Source organism: Pseudorasbora parva, chromosome 1, assembly GCF_024679245.1.
Source record: "Pseudorasbora parva isolate DD20220531a chromosome 1, ASM2467924v1, whole genome shotgun sequence".
Lineage (NCBI taxonomy): Eukaryota > Metazoa > Chordata > Actinopteri > Cypriniformes > Gobionidae > Pseudorasbora > Pseudorasbora parva.
In genome coordinates, this window is record NC_090172.1 from 67,532,629 (window position 1) to 67,554,654 (window position 22,026).

The window sequence follows — 22,026 nt, forward strand, 5'->3', positions numbered from 1 at the left end:
ATGGACTGCCGCAAAGAAGAGCCTCACCACTATTTGCTCTGCCCTAAGTCCATTGCTCAAGAGAAAGATGCTGGAAGCGAGATGCAAGGTACCAAAAGAGTGGAGAGGAAAGGCCTCGGGCTGACTGGCAAGCAAGAAGAGCTCCTGGTGAAAGTCATTCCGGAACTAAGAGCAGAATTCAGGAAGGCATTCTCCAACAAAGCCTCAGCCACGTTCTGCACAGTTGGAGGTGGACTGAAAGAGTCCCCAGTTATAATGATGTTACTGGAAGTGACAACTAACTCATTTGAACTCTTATTGATCTTGCCTCTAACACCAACTATATAACAAACAGCGCTGCCCAGCGCCTTGGATTGATTGGTGAGAGCATTAAGTTAATTGTCCATGGGATCGGAGGGATGACAACAACAGTCACAACCAAGAGGTACTCCCTGCGATTAAGAGTGAAGACCACCAAGGGGACGGTAGTGGAACACAAACTGCTCTGCTACGGCCTAGAGAGTATCGCTGAGATAAATCAGCCTGTCACTCCACGACAACTGCTAAAGATATTTCCTGATGTTGCTGCAGAAGAGCTGGTTCGCCCTGAGAAAATTGATCTTTTGATCAGCCACAGGGAAGGTCGTCTAGTTCCACAGCCGTTCAAGTCGGAGGGAGATCTAGTCCTATGGGATGGCCCATTGGGCAAAACCGTTGGTGGTACTCACCCTGATCTCTTCGAGGTGGTCGACCTAATGCTACACCAGTCTGAAACTCACTTTGCGAGGTCTATGAGAACATGCTCAAGGGTGTACAAGGAGGTCCTTATGGATACCAAAGACCTGAGTGAGGACCAAATAAGGATGCAAGGAGTGACCCTCAGCAGCACCACTGCTACAAATAAGGAGGTGTTTGAATGATTTAAGTGGGATAGTATTGGAGCACCGTGTGACCTGAAATGTGGGAGCTGCAAGTGCAGCAAGTGCCCTCCAGGAGGCAAAGAGATGACCCTTGGTGAAGAGAGGGACTTAGAAAAGATAAAGGACTGTCTCTCTTATGTGCTAGCGGACAAGCACAGTGACTCCCCACACTGGGATGTGGCCTACCCATGGAAAATAAGCCCAGCGATTCTGCCAGATAATCACAGAGCAGTGGAAGCAACTTTCAAGAACACAGAGGCTCGGCTGGCAAGAGAACCTGTGTGGAAAGCGGCATATGGAGAGCAGATCCACGAGATGGTATCAAGAGGAGCAGCCATTGAACTCACAAAGGAAGAGATTAAGAGATGGAATGGCCCAATCTGGTACATCAGCCATCTGGTGGCTCCGAATCCTCATTCTAGCTCAACGCCAGTGAGGATAGTCTGGAACAGTAGCCAAGAGTTTAAAGGGTTGAGTCTAAACAACCTCCTGCATAAAGGCCCTGATGTCCTCAACCCAATCCGGGGTGTCCTGCTGAGATTCAGGAGCAGATTGCATGCTGCTCTTGGCGATGTTAAGAAAATGTATAATTCTGTGTGGCTGAAGGATGAGGGAGTCCACCTCCATCGATTCCTCTGGAGGGATAACCCTGAAGATGAAATCGGTGTGTTTGCAGTTGTTAGAGTCAACAAGCCCGCCGGATGCATCGCTCAGGTTGCCATGAGAGAGACAGCAAACCTCCCCAGTTCACATCGATGGTTGAAGAGCAACGGATCCTGACAGAAGACTGCTATGTGGACGACATCTTGACGTCGCATGATGACCTCCAAACTCTGATTAGGTTGACTGAAGGAGTGGAAAAGATTTTAAAGGCAGGAGGCTTCTCCATCAAGCCCTGGGTCTTGACAGGCCAAAGTGGGAGGAGTGAAAAACTAACTGACCCCAGCAACATCACTGCAACAGAGCCTAAGACCCTGATACTCCCCAACCAGATGCGGGATGAGGATAATAAGGCATTAGGATTGGGATATGAACCCAAATCTGACAAACTCCGAGTGCTGACGTCGGTGAACTTCTCAAGTAGGCGAGGAAAGATGAGGACTGGCCTAGATCTACAAGAGCATGAAATCAGAGGCAGCACCCCCTACCCTCTCACCCGACGTATGCTGTTGAGTCAGATTGCAGGGTTCTATGACCCCATAGGCCTGGCCTCACCTGCCAAGCAACGAGGAGTGATGCTCATAAGAGAGTCATTTCAGGAAGCAGGAAGAAACTATCCATGACAGGACTCTTGCTCTGCGGGGGGAGAATCCACTGCTGGGATGAGGATAAAGTGGCTGTACCACTAATCCCATGCCAGTCATGGCTTGCAACCCTTCTAGTTAGGGAAGCACATGAAGAAAACCATGAAGGTGTCGCTTCCACCCTCCTGCGGACAAGAGGGAAAGCATGGATTATGCAGGGACGTAGAACAGTTAAAAAAGAGTTGAACAACTGTGTCACCTGCAGAAAGCATAGAGCCAAGATGTGCCAGCAAGTAATGAGTGATCTCCCTCAAGAGCACACCAAAAGAGCAAATCCATTCGAGTATACAACCCTCGACCTTTTTGGCCCCTTCGAGGTGAAAGATGCTGTTAAAAGAAGGACAAGCAAGAAGGTCTGGGGTATTGTTTTCTGTTGTATGGCCTCAAGAGCCGTCCATGCAGACCTCACCGATGACCAGTCTGCAGAAAGCTTCCTTCAAGCATACTCCCGCTTTGTTGCTCTGAGGGGGCATCCAAGGAAACTATGGTCCGACAGAGCCAGCTCTGCATGAGCTGCATAAACATCTGGCTTGCCTGCAGGCTATGGCCATAGAAGATGTTGCCGCTAAGAACGGGACTGAATGGATGTGGGATTTTCATCCTGCAGATGCACCCCACAGGAATGGAGCTGCGGAGGCTGCTGTAAAGCTTTTGAAGCGGGCGCTCATGAGCCTCGGAAGAGATACAGGGTCTCTCACTTGGGGAGAGCTCCAAACTCTGTTCTATCAGGCAGCCAACCTGACAAACAAACGTCCAATCGATGCTAGGGCTCAAGAACAGGAGGACTCAGTCGAGTACTTAACACCTAACTCCCTCATACTGGGTCGAACATCGCTTGGAGGAGACACCAGTGGGCTTGATCTAGAGACCCATCCCTGGCGTCGTCTAAGGGCTGTTCAAATCGGAGTGGATCGGTTTTGGGCAAAGTGGAGGGACCTAGCTGGCCCTAATCTGTTCATTCGACACAAGTGGCACCGGACTGAGAGGAACGTCAAAGTCGGCGACCTCGTCTGGATTGCTGACCCAAATGTTTTGAGAGGTCAGTTTCGTCTGGGCCGGATTCTGACAGTTTATCCCGACAGCAAAGGGATTGTTAGGGATGCTGACATCGCAACATGTGCCGGCCTTCCTGTTTCCCTTGCGGGTGGCCGGAAGAAGAGGAGTTCTTCACTGCCCAAAACAGTTATCAGAAGAGATGTGAGAAGATTGGTGGTCCTTCTCCCGGTGGAGGTTGAAACTCATTTACCCCACCCACCTTGACACTTATCCCCTTGGCCTAACCCCTGTTACCATTAGTATCCCTGTTGGCTGGTCGGTGCAAGCCTAGCGCTGCCACCATGCCAATCAAATTGCACATACATGAAGTAAGAGCACACACATCCCATACCTCGCATACCCCGGCAGTACACCTGCCAAAGGGATGTGATTGACTTGGACATTGGACTAAGTTGCACCATCATCAGACACTTACACATAGACATCGTGCAAAACTAAATGTGAAAAAAAAATAAAAATACAGAAACTGTCACTAATAGGGGTTTTCTTAAGTTCACTGGATCATATGATCAGGAACTTAAGTGGGAGGTGTTGTGTTTTTTGTGCAATTTTGTCATTTGTGAAGTGTTGTCATTTTCTTTAAACCAGAGCTACAAATACTGCAAGTGACACATATGGAGAAACGTCTGTGGTTTAGCAGTCTAATAGTCTAGTGTCTCTTTAAGAGAGGAGTGTGCTGTGAGTGCATGTGACCGGTGGTTACTACGTGAAAAGCAAGCGTGAGATTCATTTAATTAGTGAATGACTTTCAACCTGGTGTGCAGCCACTTGGTAAGCTCTCTTAATTTCAAATGTTTCTTGTTTGCTTATAATGTAAGCTTCATGTTGTCTGCTGTTGCCATGTTATGTTGTTGTACAGTGGTAAGGTCCGCTGCACGTTTATGTTGTGCTCCTGGTAGATCTAAGCAGTATAGAACTATAAATATAACGCTATGCTCCGGTAGATCTGAGCAGTTCGGTTAACATATATGAAGCTAACATTTAGAATTATACCATTGCTGTAAAATATGTGTCCATTTGTGTACTTTCTTTAGCTTTATAAATGTTTGATTAAGTATGAATCGCGGACCGGTATCTAACATAACGCTGTACTTCCTGGTTTGCTGCGGGGCATTCTGGGAGCTGTAGTTTCCAGCTGTGGTTTCCTGCTTGCAGAAAAGACTGCATGCATCTTGCACAGGCGTTTGGTAGGACTTGAATATGGTGAAAAATGTTTTAAGTATGAAGCATGTACATAAATTATGAGATGATGATTATCATTATAATATATTAGTAATATTATATATTTGTATTTTGATTAATGTTATTTATTGTTGTTTGTTGTCATTGTCTGTAGTATGCACATGAAATTGAAATATTGTATTTCTTATTATTTCAGGTTTATTACCTGGTCACCATTTATGAAAAAATAAACAAATAAATGTGGAAGACCGAGTAGTATCCTTTGCACGCTGGGTTACCCTTTCCGTGGGGAGAACACGGAACAATATGCTTTGAGATAAGTTTGTGTCACACACAATTCATGAGTTATTCATTGACCTTTATGTATCTTGATACTCAAGAAAAACATATATATTTGGAGGAAACATGACATATGTTTAATGTAATAGATAAATCTGAAAAGTCATTGAAAGTTAATAATAATAATAATAATAATAATAATAATAATAATAATATTAATAATAATTAAAGCTGCAAGCAGTATTTATCAGACCCATTCTATAAATGACACTAATATAGCGACTCAAAGGGTAAAGTTTAAAAATGTTTTGATAACTATTGATCAGGAGAGTCCAGAGAAGCATTCCGCAGTGGTTTGGTTCCGATCGGGCAAAAAACCTAGGACTAGTTTGCAAAAGTAGGTTAACAATCTTAAAATTTAACAGCAGTGGTTATTGAGGCAAAGTTGTTCAACATGAGGAGATCTATCAAATTATAAGCATTTTGTGTGGATATGTCAAACACCACGTGATTATAGAGCTGTAAAACTCGTTAGAGCTAACTAGTGGTTGATTTCTTTCAAAATTCTTAGACATCTAGGACCATATGATTGTTTTGCTTCAAATCCATAGTATAACTTTGTTATTTGTGTAATTATACAATTGGTAATCCATAAGGCAAAAACATGGCTTTATTATAATAACCTCCCCACTTCAATTATAATAGCCTCACGACTTACTTTAAAACTGTAATAGAAGGGCTAATATAATAATGCACATAACTTCAGGATGGCCACTGGTGAAAGATTGTCTCTCTGCTTTGTTTTATTAGAAATATTGGTAACACTTTACAATAAGGTTCATTAGTTAACATTTGTTAACTGCATTAGTTAACATGGACCCATAATGAACAGCACTTTTAAAGCATTTATTTAAGTTAATGTTAATTTCAACATTTACTAATCCATTATTCAAATCTTGTTAACATTAGTTAATGCACTGTGAACTAACATGAACAAACCATGAACAGCTGTATTTTTATTAACTAACTTTAACAAAGATGAACTAATGCTAAACAGAGCTGTTGTTCATGGTTAGTTCATGTTAACTCATGCATTAACTAATGTTAATTAAGACAACCTTATTGTAAAGTGTTACCAACATATTTCTGTCTAGAGTTCCTAATGTCCTGTAATGTCAACTTTTATATAGTAGTACTAGTCAGAATTTCAACACCAGGCATGCATCAAAGTGCTGTTAATACTTTACTAGAGTAAAACTACTGTAAAATAACATACTGCAACATATAGATGATAGGAAATATGGAATGATTTACTATCAGTTATTACAAATTTTAAGTAAAAAAAGTTTTTTTTTTTAATCTTTAAAGGAACATTTAATGGCACATTAGTAAATTGTTGATTTTGATATTTGGAATGAATTTTGGGTTTGTATGTTTCATTGACTTTTTATTGTAGTAGATTTAATGTAGTTTTGTATTTTTTACTTGTTGGGACGTCAGGAAGAGTAACCACTGCCTAGGTACTGGCTGATGGGGATCCAAATAAAGAAATGAACTTGGATCATAGATGAAAAAAGAAAATGTAGAATTTTTAATGTTTTTTAGCAGTCTTGGTTCCTCAGAGTGTGTCCATGCATATGTGTCAAATCTGTTATAAATATCTAATTTAATTTTGAAGTTCTAGACCAGGCGTGTCACTGTCCTGAACTTTAGCTACAGCTTGCCTCAATAGACATACTAGAAACTTCCAGACAGGTGTGTTAAGACCTTGATTAGCTGGTAGAGGTGTGTTTAATTGGGGTTGGAGCTAAACTCTGCGGAGTTGTGGCCCTCCACGAGCAGGATTGGCCACCCCATTATAGATAGCTACAGTATATTTATGAGAATAAAAATAACCCATGGACATTTGGACATTATTGTTTAGCTATTGATCTATGTTATCCAATTTCCTGTGGTGGTTTTCTCTCATTTGGACTAGCAGTTTTGAAGACAATCGCAAAAGTTTTGTAAGTGCTAAATTACACTGTTACACAAACCATAAGGCAAAACCTGCTATGTTTGTGATTGTTGGACTTGGCAAGGATTCAGGAGTATAAGGAGGGGACTTCCGTGAAAAACACTGGCTTGAAACTTCTTAGTCTACTTCAAGGCATTGTGCTGATGATGCAAACTATGTTTTTTGAGATACACCAATGTTCTCATGGCACATTTGGCACACTGGACAAAGGGACTGCATGCCACTTATTATCAGATTAATGGTTGGGAGTGGTTATAGCCATTTTTATGACATTTTTTCCTCTTACAGCGCCACCAAGAGGACAATCATCGCAATTTTTTTTTTAAAGTGACCAAAGTTTGAGCTTCTAGACATGTAACCCAAATTTATCTCTTTCCATTCACAAGTTATAATAATTTTTTGTAAAATTGGCCCTCGACACTATGAACATTTTGGTTCACCTTAGCAACCATGAATCGTAAAATAGATTTTTTTTCATAATTATTAATAGTCTCGCTCCAAAGAACATTTGGACAGTGTTTTGATTCCAGTCAGGGAAAAGATGTGGCAGAAGTTTACAAAAGTAGGTTTTTCAAAAAAAAAAAAAAAATCTCGAAATTGGTGCCTGAAGGGCGAGCCAATCCAAAGCATGCATTTTGTCCGTCCCAAGCCAAGGATTCCAACGATATAAGACACTTGAGCCCACGCCTAACGGTTAAGGAGTTATGAGCCGTTTCATACTTTTGCTCGCTGTAGTGCCCCCGTCAGGTCGACCAGCCCTGAAAGTTTCAAGTCTCTACAACTTACGGTTTGGTCTCTCCGATCAGTTTTAGATGGAAAATGATGCATCATGGGAAAATTAACAATAACAATAACAATAGGGTTTCAGCCTTTCAGACTCGAACCCCTAATAAAAACATTCCTTCAATGGCAAAAAGTAACAAACCAGTTTTCCTGGTAGTTTCTGTACATATAATGTAAACACTGTTTCTTAATGACAGGTATGACAGGAGATCTTTCATTGCTGTCAGTTGTTTTTCTTGCATTTGATTTATGCACGCCCTTCATGCCAGTGACTTCAAGAATTCATACAAACAACAGTGAACTAAATTATATGGATTATTTATATACTTACATTTCATAAAATGTTTTCTCTTCCAGATTTTTAAAGTAACTAATGTTAACTCAAATCTACATTTTCTATAAAAGTGAAACATTTGATCTTGTGCTGTGAGTTCTAATAGTGTTGCAGTTCTTACTGAGGCCTACGAACACACACACTTTTAAAACCACTGATTTTTCTATGTTTGGCCGTTTGCAACGCAGTATTCGGACACTGAAACCAATCTTTTTTTGAAAACTCCTGTCAGGTGAACATTTTTAGAAACTCTGGTTGCAGTGTTGTCAGGTGGACAGTGAAACGAGATTCTGGCATCAGAACCGGAACCAGCAATGATGTTTTTCCAGGCTTCTGATTGGCCAACATGGCTTTACAGTTAGGATTATATTGCCACCTGTTGGTTTGGCACTCTCTTGACAGCGCTTCATAGCGTGTTTTGCGTTTTCATGAGGAAAAAGCTCTGTTTATACAAATAATGTGAGTGTTAAATGTGTTAAAGTTAATGAGATAATTAAGTGATTAATTGAGCGATGATTAGCCATTAGTGATGAACACCTGCTGTTGACAAGCAGAATCGCTGAAGGACAGAGTCACCATTATGGTGATCAGTATTTGCTTTAGTTGGGCTCTGAGGAGTGTTAATTTAACACAGGTTTATATAATTAATAACTTCCCAGCAAGCAATGTTGTGTTTTAAAGTCATCTAGCTGTCCAAACACAGCCCTGATGTTGTGGCTCTTAACAAATTTGTTTGCCCATATAATCTTAAATTATTAGGATATCATCCACTGATGAGGGACTTAGATGATAAACACATTGAGAACTTAATCAACATGAAAAACTACAAAGAACTACAAAGCAAAACACATGACAGGAAATTACATAAAAATCCACAAACACATAGGGAATATACTATAAAAAATATATTATGTATGATGAAAAAGTGATTTTTAACAAATAGAAACAAAAAAGGATATTCGAACAAGATAACCTTTAATAGAACCTATTTATTTGTATTCATTTAACACCAAAGAAAGCTCTAATCAGAACAGATTTTACTATCGGGAATTCATCTAAAGAACGTCTGTTTGAAAAATGTGAGTTTAACCGTTGTTCATCAAACATTTTGTCCACATAAAGCTCAAGGAGAAAATGGCAATTAACTAACCAATGGGATGGCTTGCCCAACCTTGAGACTTTACATCTGCCTAGATACAAATGACCATTCTGTCAATTTTCCATTGGTAAAAACAACAATGTGGTAATAACTAAATCGATAGTGTATTTAACAAAGTTAAATACTAAACATATTAATCACATTATTGGCAGAACGTAGACAGAGAGATTATAATGAGGTAATTCATTTACAGACAGGAGATTGTTCTACCTCCATGAAAACGGCAGCTTCAACTCAATCCTGAAGACCTTTATTAGCTGGATCAGGTTCTTGAATAATCAAATGAAGTCCTTCTAAGGATGCAGTCATCTGATTGGGACAGCCTGAGGGAAAATAGCTGATGCTGTGGATATCAAAATTAAAATGTTTTTCTTTTACTTTGAATGCATGTAAACGTATTGTAGGAGACCCACAGAACATAAGGAGCCTTTTTACCGAGCACAATAGCGGCACTTTAACTAAATCAAGATGTGTGCTAAATTTAAACTTATGTCCATGTTTTCTGTAGTGTTAGAACGGCAGTGGGGTTGGTTGTAACAACACTCTTTTTGCCTGACATGAATTTTGTTATTACTTCACAAACTTTTTTTTTCAATTTATAGAAGATAAATTTGAGAAAATTAGACAAATTACATGAGTTGGCATTTTACAAAATTACATGAAAATATATAATAAACAGGAAAAAAGATTCATTAGAAAAAAAGATTCAATTGAAAAAAGGTGACAAAACACCCACTGACTTTCTGTAGAATGTAATATGACATTTGTAAAAATGTAATAAATGTCACACTTGTAGTTTTTTCTTTTGTTTTCTTCACTAAGCAGGAGTTATTTAGTGTTGACATTGAGCCTGAGACTGGTTGAGTTGCCTGTGTGAAAACACTTGAACAACAAATTCCCCTCTCATACCTTATAGAGCAAAAGTCAAAGTGAACACAAAGTTATCTAATCAACTTTAACCCTATTAACAATTAATACATGTTACTGACTTGTAAATAAATTATCTATTTGGACAATCAAAGAATACATTTTCACTTCTTAATAGCAACCTACACTGTGTGTGTCCTGTATTTCTCTTTTTACATTTACTCATTTCTTATAACATTTTATTACATATTAGGAACAGTTTTTTTCCAATGGCCATTTCTCTCTTGAACAGTTAAATACCCCCACGGCTTATGTAATACTCACTGTTTAGTCCAATATCTCCTAAACTCAGCTAATATTTATATTTATTCATAGTGTTCAAAATACTGTAAATATTTTCATAATCTGTAAATGCTTATTCTGACTAAACCTAACTGTGACCATATACTATTTTCATGTTTTATTCTTCATTATTTTCAGTGTCACTGGCTGTGAAGCAGTGGATTTGAATCGCCTTTTTCATCATTATTACTTAGATTGGAGTTGAAATATTTTCATCTTAAAGTGGAAAATATGTTGTTATGCATGTATGGACAGTATGTGGCTGTACTTCCGCATGCCTCCGCCCCCAACAGTACCAGCTGGGTATATAATAAACCTGACAGTGTGTTTCCATACAAGACATTAAAGAATATCAACACAACAACTTCAAGCAGAGAAACTCCTCCAGGTGAGGACAATTTTCACTTATTTTTCAAATATTTATAATTGAAAGTATACTTTTTAAAAATGACATGCTCTTTTATATTGTAGTCATATATGTTCTTATATGTTGAACTTATGTTAACTTGCTAACTTCAAATATTTATTTAATGTTTAACACAATCTGTTAAACAGACAACATGTTTTGTGAAAGGCACTTTAATTAATTTAAGTTTTTTCCCCACTGATTTATATATCTAACTTTAAAATATATAATTATAATATTATATATACTATTAAGTAATAAATCATTTGATTAGTCAAATGAAGTCACAGTCAAGTAAAACACTCATTGCCAGAAAACAGAAAATACATGACTACTTTATGCAAGTGAATCAATTGAATTTTGTGAAAACATAACCGCATATACACATTATGTGCCTATACATATTTAATTTAATATAAAAAGGGTAAATACAACTACAAGTGGACAAATACAACTTTTATTTTAATAATGTATTAGTACATGTTGAAATTATCATTAAAAACAATTAATAAATGCTATCGAAGTGCAGTACATTAATACATTTTTTGAAAATATTGATGCCATGCGTGTGTGTATTATGTGTTCAGTTTATAGGTGTGTAGTGCATCTTTAAAATGTGACATCGCCATCTACTGGCCAGGCATAAATAATAGAGCGTCCTATGTGAACGGGGATCATTTTGACTGTTGTCGACTTTTTTTTTCCCTTTTCATTTTTAGTGCATTCTTGTCTTAACATATCCTCAGCCAGTTCCTGCTTAAAGGAGTAAAAGCTGGCACCAATTGGGCTGCTATGAGAGGATAGAGAGGAGCGCGGGAAAGGAGTTTTTTTTCATTATTTTAATAATCATGATTCCTTTATTATTTTATACCCTTTGAACATTATATCTTACAGAGACACAGGCACCATGTTAAACTATAAAAGAGTAAAGAGCATCTCAGAGTCTAACCAGACTGAAGAACAACATGCATGGTCCAAAAGGTTAGTGTCATAATCAACATTATCTATGACGGGGGGGAACTTTTTTATTTTTTTATTTTTTTATTTTTGAAAACAGCAAAAGTACATTTCTGGCTGAAGTACATTTTTAATTTCAGTGTTTAGTGTTAATTTAAAACAAGACAAATCTGCTATTGCGACATCAGGAAGACGTTGGACTCCAACTAATCCATCACTCAGATGTCATATGCTTAAAAATGAAAGTTGGGTTGACGTCTAAATCCAACGTTCGTTTGACATCAAGCTCCAAATTCAGACAGACGAAAAAAAGAAAAGAAAAAAAAACCTGTAAAAGTGTGAAAAGTATGGTAGCACATTAAATCTCTGAAGGTCTCAGCAGAGGAAGATTAAACAACTCCACAAACAGCATTACCAGCTTCACACTACTGTCCAGACTGACTTTATTACTGTCAGACGTCTACAGAAGTTGAGAATTTTTGTTGTCGATATGTTAATGCAAATAGTTTGGTTTGAGGTCACCATTATGGTGATCAGAATTTGCTTTATTGACTTGACTTTGTATCATTAGTTTTTCTCTGGCTGTTGTAGCTGTGTTTATTAAGGCAAGACAAGCCAAATAAAATGTGATCAGATGGTATTGTCTACTTGATGATAAAAGTATAATCATCATATAGTCACTGTTTCACTGCTGTCAGCCAGCATCTATTCTTTTGATATGCTATCATTTTGTATTATTAATTATAGCAAACCTGTAATTCTACATTGTTAACTAAACATTTTGAACTCCAGCAGCTATGAGACTTTCTCAAGACTTCAAGAATCAGCATGAAGCATAAGTTATTGAGACGCTGATTCTTCAATGTCTGTGTGCATCTTAAAAGGCGCACAATCCATCAGATTAGAAACTGCTGGACATTTACTGGACTAGTCAAGAGTCCGAAACATTTTCAACCAAATAGCAACATCTCTGTTAATTCTCAATAAGAGCTTCTAGTGCTAAGGTAATGCTGTTTGTGGAGTTGTTCAATCCTCCTCTGCTGAGATCTGAGATTTAAAGGGATAGTTAACCCAAAAATGAGAATGTGATGTTTATCTGCTGACCCCCAGGGCATCTGAGATGTAGGTGTGTTTGTTTCTTCAGTAGAACACAAATGTAGATTTTTAACTCAACCGTTGCTCGTATAACGCATGTCAATGGGGTGTATTTCTATGAGAGTAAAAAAACAAACAGACATATGTAGCCATATTAAACCCTTTGGCTCGTGGCGACGCATCAATGTCTTAAGACACAAAACAATCGGTTTCTGTGAGAAACACAACAGTATTTGTTATTTTTTTACCTCATATCAGACGAATCTCATCTAGTGTTCCCCAGTGCCATTACTTCCGCTGAGTAAGGTCAAAATCCCAGCATGATCATAGAAATATATTTATAGATCCCTTATTCGTGCCTGCGAAGATTGGTCGAATGAGGCGTCTGTGTAAATATATGATCAAGCCGGTATTTTGACCTTCTTTGACAGAAGTAGAGAGAAGCAATTCAATTGACTGATAGACAACTACTCTGTAAGTGTTTGTAACTTTTCTCATTTGATTGTTTGTTCATTTGTTGTTGGATAAGTGTGTCTGTGTAGTGCTGAGGTGTGTATTATTAGTTTTGGTATATTCTCTGGGTGTGTGTGGGAGTTAGCATTTGTTGAGTTAGCATTTGTTTGGTCATTGCCACGTTGGAAGCGAGTTTGTTGGGGGCGTGGCCAGCGAGGTATTAAAAGCCTTGTGTGTTTGAAACATTTTGGCTAGAGAGAAGCAATTCAATTGACTGATAGACAACTACTCTGTAAGTGTTTGTAACTTTTCTCATTTGATTGTTTGTTCATTTGTTGTTGGATAAGTGTGTCTGTGTAGTGCTGAGGTGTGTATTATTAGTTTTGGTATATTCTCTGGGTGTGTGTGGGAGTTAGCATTTGTTGAGTTAGCATTTGTTTGGTCATTGCCACGTTGGAAGCGAGTTTGTTGGGGGCGTTCCCAGCTGCTTTCAATAACGATACTCAAGTGAGTATAAATAGCGTGATAGTCCGCGGAAGCGGAAGCGGCAGTGTGAAGCCCTCCTTGTGTGAAGACCGACGAGTGTAAAGACTTCAACTCTTCCCAGTGCAACTCCTCCCGAGCAAGGACCCCGGCAAGGCACTTGAGTATCATCTTCCTTTTCATTATTTGTGTTCGGCTCTAATTCCTACCTGGCCTTTTCACCATGTGCTTTCAAATCTCAACTATAACTACTAGCACTCGTAAATCACGCTCCGTACGCACGAGACGCCGTAATCCTAATAATTTGCCCTATATCCTAACATCCTCTGCTACTTTACTCTTTATTCCAATTGGTCTCTGGAATTGCCAGTCGGCTGTAAACAAAGCAGACTTTATTTCATCTATTGGGACTCATTCTCAGCTTAGCCTCATGGCCCTAACTGAGACCTGGATCAAACCAGAGGACACTGCCACTCCTGCAGCACTCTCAAGCAATTATACTTTTTCACACACTCCTCGGCCTATTGGGAGGGGTGGGGGTACTGGTTTGCTTATCTCAAATGATTGGAAATTTGATCCATTACCGTCTCTACCGGCCAATTCATTTGAATCGCACTCAATCACTATTACTCACCCTGTTAAAATCCATGTGGTAGTGGTCTATCGTCCTCCAGGTCACCTCGGTAACTTTGTGGAGGAGTTGGATGTGTTACTTTCTAGCTTCCCTGAGGATGGCACTCCACTGATTCTGCTTGGCGACTTCAACATCCATCTTGATAAACACCTAGCTGCAGACTTCAGCACTCTACTGACTTCATTTGACCTTAAGTTAGTATCTACTACGGCTACTCACAGATCAGGTAACCAATTAGACCTGGTCTACACACGCAACTGCTCCACAGACAACACTTTAGTTACTCCATTACACACCTCAGACCACTTTCTCATCACTCTTAACCTCATACTGACTCCTGATACAAAACATACTCCTACACAGATTACCTTTCGGCGTAATCTACGCTCACTCTCTCCCTCTCGCCTATCCACTATGGTTTCATCTTCACTCCCTCCACCTGCTCAGTTCTCAGCACTGGACACTAACAGTGCTACTGACACTCTTTGCTCCACTCTAACATCCTCCTTAGACAGTTTTTGCCCCCTTTCATCCAGACCAGCCCGCCCCACCCCATCTGCCCCCTGGCTGTCTGAAGTTCTCCGTGAACATCGCTCTGGACTCAGGGCGGCAGAGAGGAAATGGCATAAATCTAAAAACAATACTGACCTTGCCTTTTATCAGTCTCTTCTCTCTTCTTTCTCTACAAATGTCTCCACTGCTAAAACAACATACTACCACAACAAAATCAACAATTGCTCTGACTCTCGCCAACTCTTTAAAACATTCTCCTCTCTCCTTTGTCCACCTCCTCCCCCTCCTTCATCAACTCTTACAGCTGATGACTTTGCATCATTTTTCACCAACAAAACAGCTCTCATTAGCAAACAGTTCTCCTCATCACTAACTGACACGCACATCTCAACAACTAACACGAACACGCTTCCATCCTTCTCTCCGCTCTCCAAGGCAGATATTTCTAAACTCATCCTTTCCAATCACCCTACTACCTGTCCACTTGATCCTATTCCCACTCACCTCCTTCAGGCTATTTCTTCTTCAATCACTCCTGCACTCACTCACATTGTCAACACTTCTCTTCACACGGGAACCTTTCCCACAGCATTTAAGCAGGCTCGGGTAACCCCACTGCTTAAGAAACCCTCTCTGAATCCAGCACTTTTAGAAAACTACCGACCGGTATCCCTTCTGCCTTTCATTGCAAAGACCCTTGAGCGAGTTGTGTTCAATCAACTCTCTAGGTTTCTTGAACAGGACAACCTCCTAGACAACAACCAATCCGGCTTCAAAAGCGGCCATTCGACTGAGACGGCCTTGCTCTCGGTAACTGAGGCACTGAGACTGGCAAAAGCAGCTTCCAAATCCTCAGTGCTCATTCTGCTGGATCTGTCTGCTGCTTTTGACACAGTTAACCACCAGATCCTCCTGTCAACACTTAAGAGGACGGGGATCTCAGGATCTGCTCTCCAGTGGTTCAGGTCTTACCTCTCTGGTAGGTCCTACAGGGTGTCATGGAGAGGTGAAGTGTCTAAGTCTTATAATCTAGCTACTGGGGTTCCCCAGGGCTCAGTCCTTGGACCACTTCTCTTCTCCATCTACATGTCATCATTAGGTTCTGTCATTCAGAAACACGGCTTCTCCTATCACTGCTATGCGGATGACACTCAACTCTACTTCTCATTTCAACCAGATGATCCTACAGTCAGTGTTCGTATCGCTGCCTGTCTGACAGACATTTCTGACTGGATGAAAGAGCATCATCTTAAACTCAATCTTGCAAAGACAGAATTACTTGTTTTCTCAACCAACCCAGCACTTCATCAAAATTTCTCCATTCAGCTTGGTTCATCGACCATAACTCCATCAAGGACAGCAAGAAACCTTGGAGTTGTGATTGATGACCAGTTAAACTTCACTGACCACATTACTGCAACAGCCCGGTCCTGCAGATTTGCTTTATACAACATTAGAAAGATTAGACCCTTCCTATCAGAACAGGCTGCACAACTCCTGGTTCAAGCTCTTGTTCTCTCCAGACTGGATTATTGTAATGCTCTTCTGGCTGGGCTTCCAGCATGCACTATCAAACCCTTGCAGCTGATCCAGAATGCAGCGGCGAGAGTGGTCTTTAATGAGCCGAAGAGAGCGCATGTTACGCCTCTCTTCATCAAACTGCACTGGTTGCCAATGGCTGCTCGCATCAAATTCAAGGCACTAGTTATCGCCTACAAAACAACCTCTGGCTCGGCACCAATATACCTAAATTCACTTGCTCAGACTTACACACCCTCCAGAAGCTTGCGTTCTGCGAACGAGCGGCGCCTCGTGGTTCCATCCCAAAGAGGCATGAAATCGCTCTCACGGACATTTTCCTGGACCGTTCCTACTTGGTGGAATGACCTGCCGATCTCAATTCGTGCTGCCGAGTCTGTAGCCATTCTTAAAAAACATCTTAAGACACATCTTTTCCATTTGCACTTGACCAATACAGAATAGCACTTACTGATCACCACAGCAACGACCAAAAGCGTACACTCCGGGATCATATCTACGTCTCTCATCCGGATTTGCGCCTTCAGGCGGGTATGTTACATAGTAATCATAACTATCAGAATCCAGTGTTCTGTATATTGCGTACGTGAGTTTTTGTTGTAGATGGCTATTGCTGCGCGTTTAGCTAGAATACAAAACCAACCCATTGGGCCACTGAATCTGCATTAACGACAACAGCTGGGGCAACAGCCTTAGTCCTAATGGGTTGTAGCTATCTTAGCTATCAAAATCCAGTGTTCGGCACTGTGCGGACGTGAGTTTTTGTTGTAGATGTCTGTCTTTAAAAAAAAAAAAAAAAAAAAAAAAAAAAAAAAAAAAAAAAAATTGTGTATTGTGCTAATTAATTGAGATTTCTTACAGCTCTTACAGGTTTTTGGCCTTGTCTGTTCCGTTGCTTCTATTACTCTCCCCTTTTTTGTAAGTCGCTTTGGATAAAAGCGTCTGCTAAATGATTAAATGTAAATGTAAATGTAAGTAATGGGTGCAGACTGGTTCAGACCTGGATCGGTCTATCAGGTTCTGTCGTAGGCCACATTTACACTGCAAGTCTTGATGCACAAATCCGATTTGGTGACTATATCCATTTTTTGATGACCCGCTTACATCATCTTTTAAAAGTGACCAGTATCTGATATTTGCATTTACACTATAAACTGGTGATACAGCCTAAGATGTTCTAAAATGGAAAAGGAAGGAAAACACCGTCTTTAAAGGTCAGCTGTGGCAAGCAGCAAGGCGAGGGGCCGTGAGAGCGGGCCGGTGGTGAGTGCTAATGAGCGCCATTTGCGCAACACACCGGTCTCGTCTCACCATGGCAGAGTGACGGGAGTATAAAGGGATGAGCAAAGACAGTGGAAGACGAGAGAGGACCAGGCCTGGACTTTATGTTGAGTTTTGTTTATGTTTTGTTATGTGTGTGGGGGCAGTCGTCCGTGAGGGGCTGCCCGCGGTTTACTTTCGTTTTGGTTAGTTAATAAAAGTTGTTGAACGTTCGCTGGGTCCCGCCTCCTTCCTTCCCATCTAGGAATTCCGTTACATTGGTGCCGAAGCCCGGGAAGAAGGAGGGACATGCTGTCGAAGAGCCCTCGCTGCTGAGGGGGATCATGGTGCTGAGGAGTTCGGGCAGCGCGGATGGAGAAGGACTGCGAGGGCTGCCCGAGGCGGTGGTGCTGGAGCGAGTGAAGACCGGTGGGATGGAGAGCTCGCTGCCGTGCCCCTGGGTCAAGGTGGGGTGGCGGCCGTCCTGGAGGGAGCAGAGGAGTCGCCGGTGTTCGCCATGGGCCGGAGCCTCCTGCCGTCCGCCATGATGGGGAGGAGCAGGGAGAACGGGGCCGCTGCCGACTGCCCTCAATTGGAGGAGCCACCGCCGGCCGCCAGGGGGCGTAGGAGGATCGGGCCGTCCACCGGGCGTCCAGCACCATCGCATGGCACCGTGAGGAAGTGCCTCTCGGCTGGTGAGGACCGAGAAGCAGTGTGTCAGGGAAACCGACCAGATTTTTTCCGACCCGACCTTTTCTTTTTTTCCTCTCTCCCCTCTCTCATTCTGTTGCTCCTCGTGCTCCTGGCTCCGTTTCTCTCGCCTCTCTGTCCTTACCCCAGGTGCCGCGGTCGCCGTGATCGGGCCCCCCGAGTAGAGCGCAGTCTCGGGAGTGCCCCCCGGCCTGTCTCACCATGGCGGAGTGACGGGAGTATAAAGGGAGGAGCAAAGACAGTGGAAGACGTGTGTGCAGGCAGTCGTCCATGAGGGGCTGCCCGCGGTTTACTTTCCTTTTGGTTAGTTAATAAAAGTTGTTAAAGGTTCGCCAGTTCCCGCCTCCTTCCTTCCCAGCAAAACAATGATCTTGTAAGGCGGAGAAAAACGAGGAGAGCCCTTGTTGCAGCCTTTTCCAATGACGTACGTACGACTCGCATTTACTGGGGAATGTTCGATTTGACTGCTTACAAGGCAGATGCAAATGCACATATCTGATTCATATCAGATTTATTACCACACATGAGTGAGGCAGGTTTTTTTTCCTGCTTAAACATTAATATCTGATCTGTGCCACATGAGAGGGATAAATCGGAATTAAGTCACTTGAACTGACTAGGTTAAGACCTGAGTCAGTCTATCAGGTCCAGTTTTAGACTGGTTCAAACCTGGGTCAGTCTGTCAGGTTCTGTCTTCAGAAATGATGTATCACAATACAAACACCAACATGCAAATCTGTGAATCTTACTACCACTAATGTATAGGTGTGATATATACAGCAGAGCATTAAACCATATACTGGGAATGGAAGAAAAGAGGAAGGTTTTTGTCAAATAAATATTATTAGTATTGCACATACATATTTGTCATTGCCCAGTGGGAAATTTTAGGGGAATCTGGGAATCTTTCACACTTGGTTCAATTGACTGGACCAAACCTGAGTTTGAATGCTCCCCCCTACCCCTGTCTCCGCTAGACTGTGTTCATAATATATTATTTGGGTCCGAACCGGGGTTCATTTGCGTCATCAAAGCATCAGCTGTTTAACCGGTTGCTTAGTAATAAGCATGAAGGTGGCAGAATGCATAGCATTGCTCCCATCATTTTTATAGTTGTGTTTTTGAACCGTTGGTTTTGTTACTAAAGCTTCCGTACATAATAGCACTCTGCCGCGAATGTACTGCAAATGCTCTAAAGAACGCTGAAGAAGAGCAGAAATGAGATCTACAGCTCTCTACTAGCAGTATGTCAATGACGCTCATCAGGTAAATGAGTGAAACACACATAAAACAATGTTTTTTATCAAATCATACATAATTAATAGTGATTCACTTCCGTGATTTAGTATGATTGCATTCACATCAGCAGCGAACCGTACCCCAGACAACCGGGTACGGTTCATGGGTGCGCACTCGAGTTTTGAAGACCGCGTTTACATCATCCAAACCAACCAAACTCTGACGTTAATCGAATCCGGGTGCACACCAAAAGTGCTGGTGTGAAAGCACCCTAACTCTTCTTGATGTAGCCTTAAGGAAGAACATTTGTTTGGTGCTTAAGGCTCTGTAGTACGAGCTGGATAGCAACAGTTCAAATAGAAACTGACTTGGATATGAGAGATCCAGAGTGATTTTCTAAACTTCTGGATGTATAACGTCCACTTTAGTCTTCTGATGTGTGATTTTGTAGCTGAGCCAAATCAGACAGTTATGGAAGTGCAGAAGACCGACTAAATGACTGCAGAGTAGCACACTGACCTTCATAAATGTCTTATGTTAAAAACCATCTGCCACAGGGATTGTATGTTAATAGCTGATCAAACCAAAGTGTTATAAATCTGTTCTCTCTTTTTCAGATCAGTTCATAATGCCACGCTCATTAATTCAGGTACACCAGCGCTTTACCGTCTGAACACAGAAAAAAGTTATATAGATGGAAATGATAGAAAGGTCAGACGATGGACATATGGACAGAAAAAAAGAAATGTACAGAACAAAGTCATACTGATGGTGGGAGAAACCGGCTCCGGGAAAACTACTCTAATAAACTCCATGATCAACCACTTACTGGGATTGACATATGAGGATCAAGATTTTTATCAAATCACAGAAGATGAAGAACAAAATGAAGATCAATCCCAATCCCAGACACGTAAGATCACTGTTTATGAGGCGTTTGTTGAAGAAAACCCAACATCTCTGACCATCATTGACACTCCAGGATACGGAGACACTGAAGGATTTGAGAAAGATGGAAAGATTTCTGAGTATCTGGGCAGATTATTTTCACATAAGGATGGGGTTCATTATATTGATGCAGTGTGTTTTGTGATGAAGGCAACTCAGAATCGTCTCTCTGGAAAAGAGCTTTACATATTTCACTCAGTTCTGTCTCTGTTTGGAAGAGATATAGAGAACAACATCGTGTTTCTACTTACACATTCAGATGGATTACCTCCAACAAATGCCCTCAATGCCATTAATACAGCAGAAATACCCTGTAGAAGAGATGAAAACAACAAACCTGTTTACTTCTTATTCAACAACCGACAGAAAGAGGAAAGAGAAGAGCAGTATGAGCAAGCATACAGATCAGTCTGGGAAATGGGAGAGGAAAGCATGAAGGAGTTCTTGACACTCCAAAAAGAAGACAACAGAAAAAGTGTTAAGATGACATTAGATGTTCTGAAAGAGCGAAAACGACTTGAGTCCTGTGTCTCTAACCTGAGGGACCAAATCAATGAGAAGGAGCTAAAAACCAAAGAACTCAATCAGATTCAGGAAGCCCTCAGACAGAACAGAGAGAATAGTGAAACATTTAAGTTCAGAGTCAACAAAGTTGTCAAAGAAAAAGTCCCCACAGATGACAAATGGTGGTGGAACAGAAACATAACCTCTTGCTCTGTCTGTGAGGAAAACTGTCATGAGGGCTGCTGGTGGGTCTCTTCTAATCTCTCATGGTGTTTAGTCATGAAAAATAACCACTGCACAGTGTGTACAGGGAAGTGTCATTACAGCGAACACATCAGGGAGAACAAAAAATATGTAACGAAGACAGAGAATGTCATTATGTCATTTGATCAGTTGAGACAGGAGAATGGACTCACTGGTATGGATGGAAGGATCAGGAATGTGTCTGAGAGCAAAACAGAAATAGAAGAAAAACTGATCAGTGATCTGCAGAAGATTAAAAATGAAAAGTCCAACCTGCTGCAAGAAGCTTATGAGACTGCCATGATTCTGTCTAAGATCGCATTAAAAGCCGACAGCGCTTTCACTCTTCAACATCTGGAGTTCCTGATTCCCAGACTGAAGGAGGAGGGAAAAGATGAATGGGTGAAGAACCTGGAGGATCTGAGGAAAGCTGGAGAAGAGAAGAGAAACAAGGGGGCTGTAGAGCATATGAAAGGGTACTTGGCACCGAAAACCATGTCATCACACATGTAACTGTTAACAAAGAATAAAAGATATGAACATACAAAATGTTAAATCAGAACTGATATTGTTCTGTCAGGGGAGATTAGTTCACTTACAAGAGGATCATTATATTTCATTATATACTGAATATATTTAATCTAGACATATGTGACCCGTTACGTAGTGTTGTAGTCAAGACCACCTAAACCGAGACCAAGACTTTGAAGGGCCGAGACCAAGACAAGACCAAGACTTTGAAGGGCCGAGACCAAGACAAGACCAAGACTTTGAAGGGCCGAGACCGAGTCAAGACCAAGACCAAGACAGGCCGAGACC

General features: G+C 41.1%; 1 protein-coding gene across 2 annotated transcripts; it reads left to right on the top strand.

Moving 5' to 3' along the window:
• The first annotated feature begins 4,004 nt into the window (after positions 1 to 4,004).
• LOC137088471 (uncharacterized) lies at positions 4,005 to 21,856 on the top strand. Of its 2 annotated transcripts, XM_067452115.1 has the most exons (3): positions 10,510 to 10,610; positions 11,523 to 11,609; positions 20,130 to 21,856. In XM_067452115.1, exons 2-3 carry the CDS (start codon positions 11,536 to 11,538, stop codon positions 21,718 to 21,720), a joined length of 1,665 nt encoding a protein of 554 aa, XP_067308216.1. In that variant the 5' UTR covers positions 10,510 to 10,610; positions 11,523 to 11,535; the 3' UTR covers positions 21,721 to 21,856. The 2 variants fall into 2 exon arrangements, with proteins under 2 accessions (XP_067308217.1, XP_067308216.1); XM_067452116.1 differs by lacking the exons at positions 10,510 to 10,610; positions 11,523 to 11,609 and adding an exon at positions 4,005 to 4,030.
• The last annotated feature ends 170 nt before the right edge of the window (positions 21,857 to 22,026 follow it).

What these genes read in the sequence shown, in the direction of transcription:
- LOC137088471 (XM_067452115.1), top strand. Translation starts at nt 11,536, where the DNA reads ATGTTAAACTATAAAAGAGTAAAGAGCATCTCAGAGTCTAACCAGACT. An exon ending in CAACATGCATGGTCCAAAAG is followed by an intron (nt 11,610 to 20,129) that starts GTTAGTGTCATA and finishes TCTCTTTTTCAG; the next exon opens with ATCAGTTCATAATGCCACGC.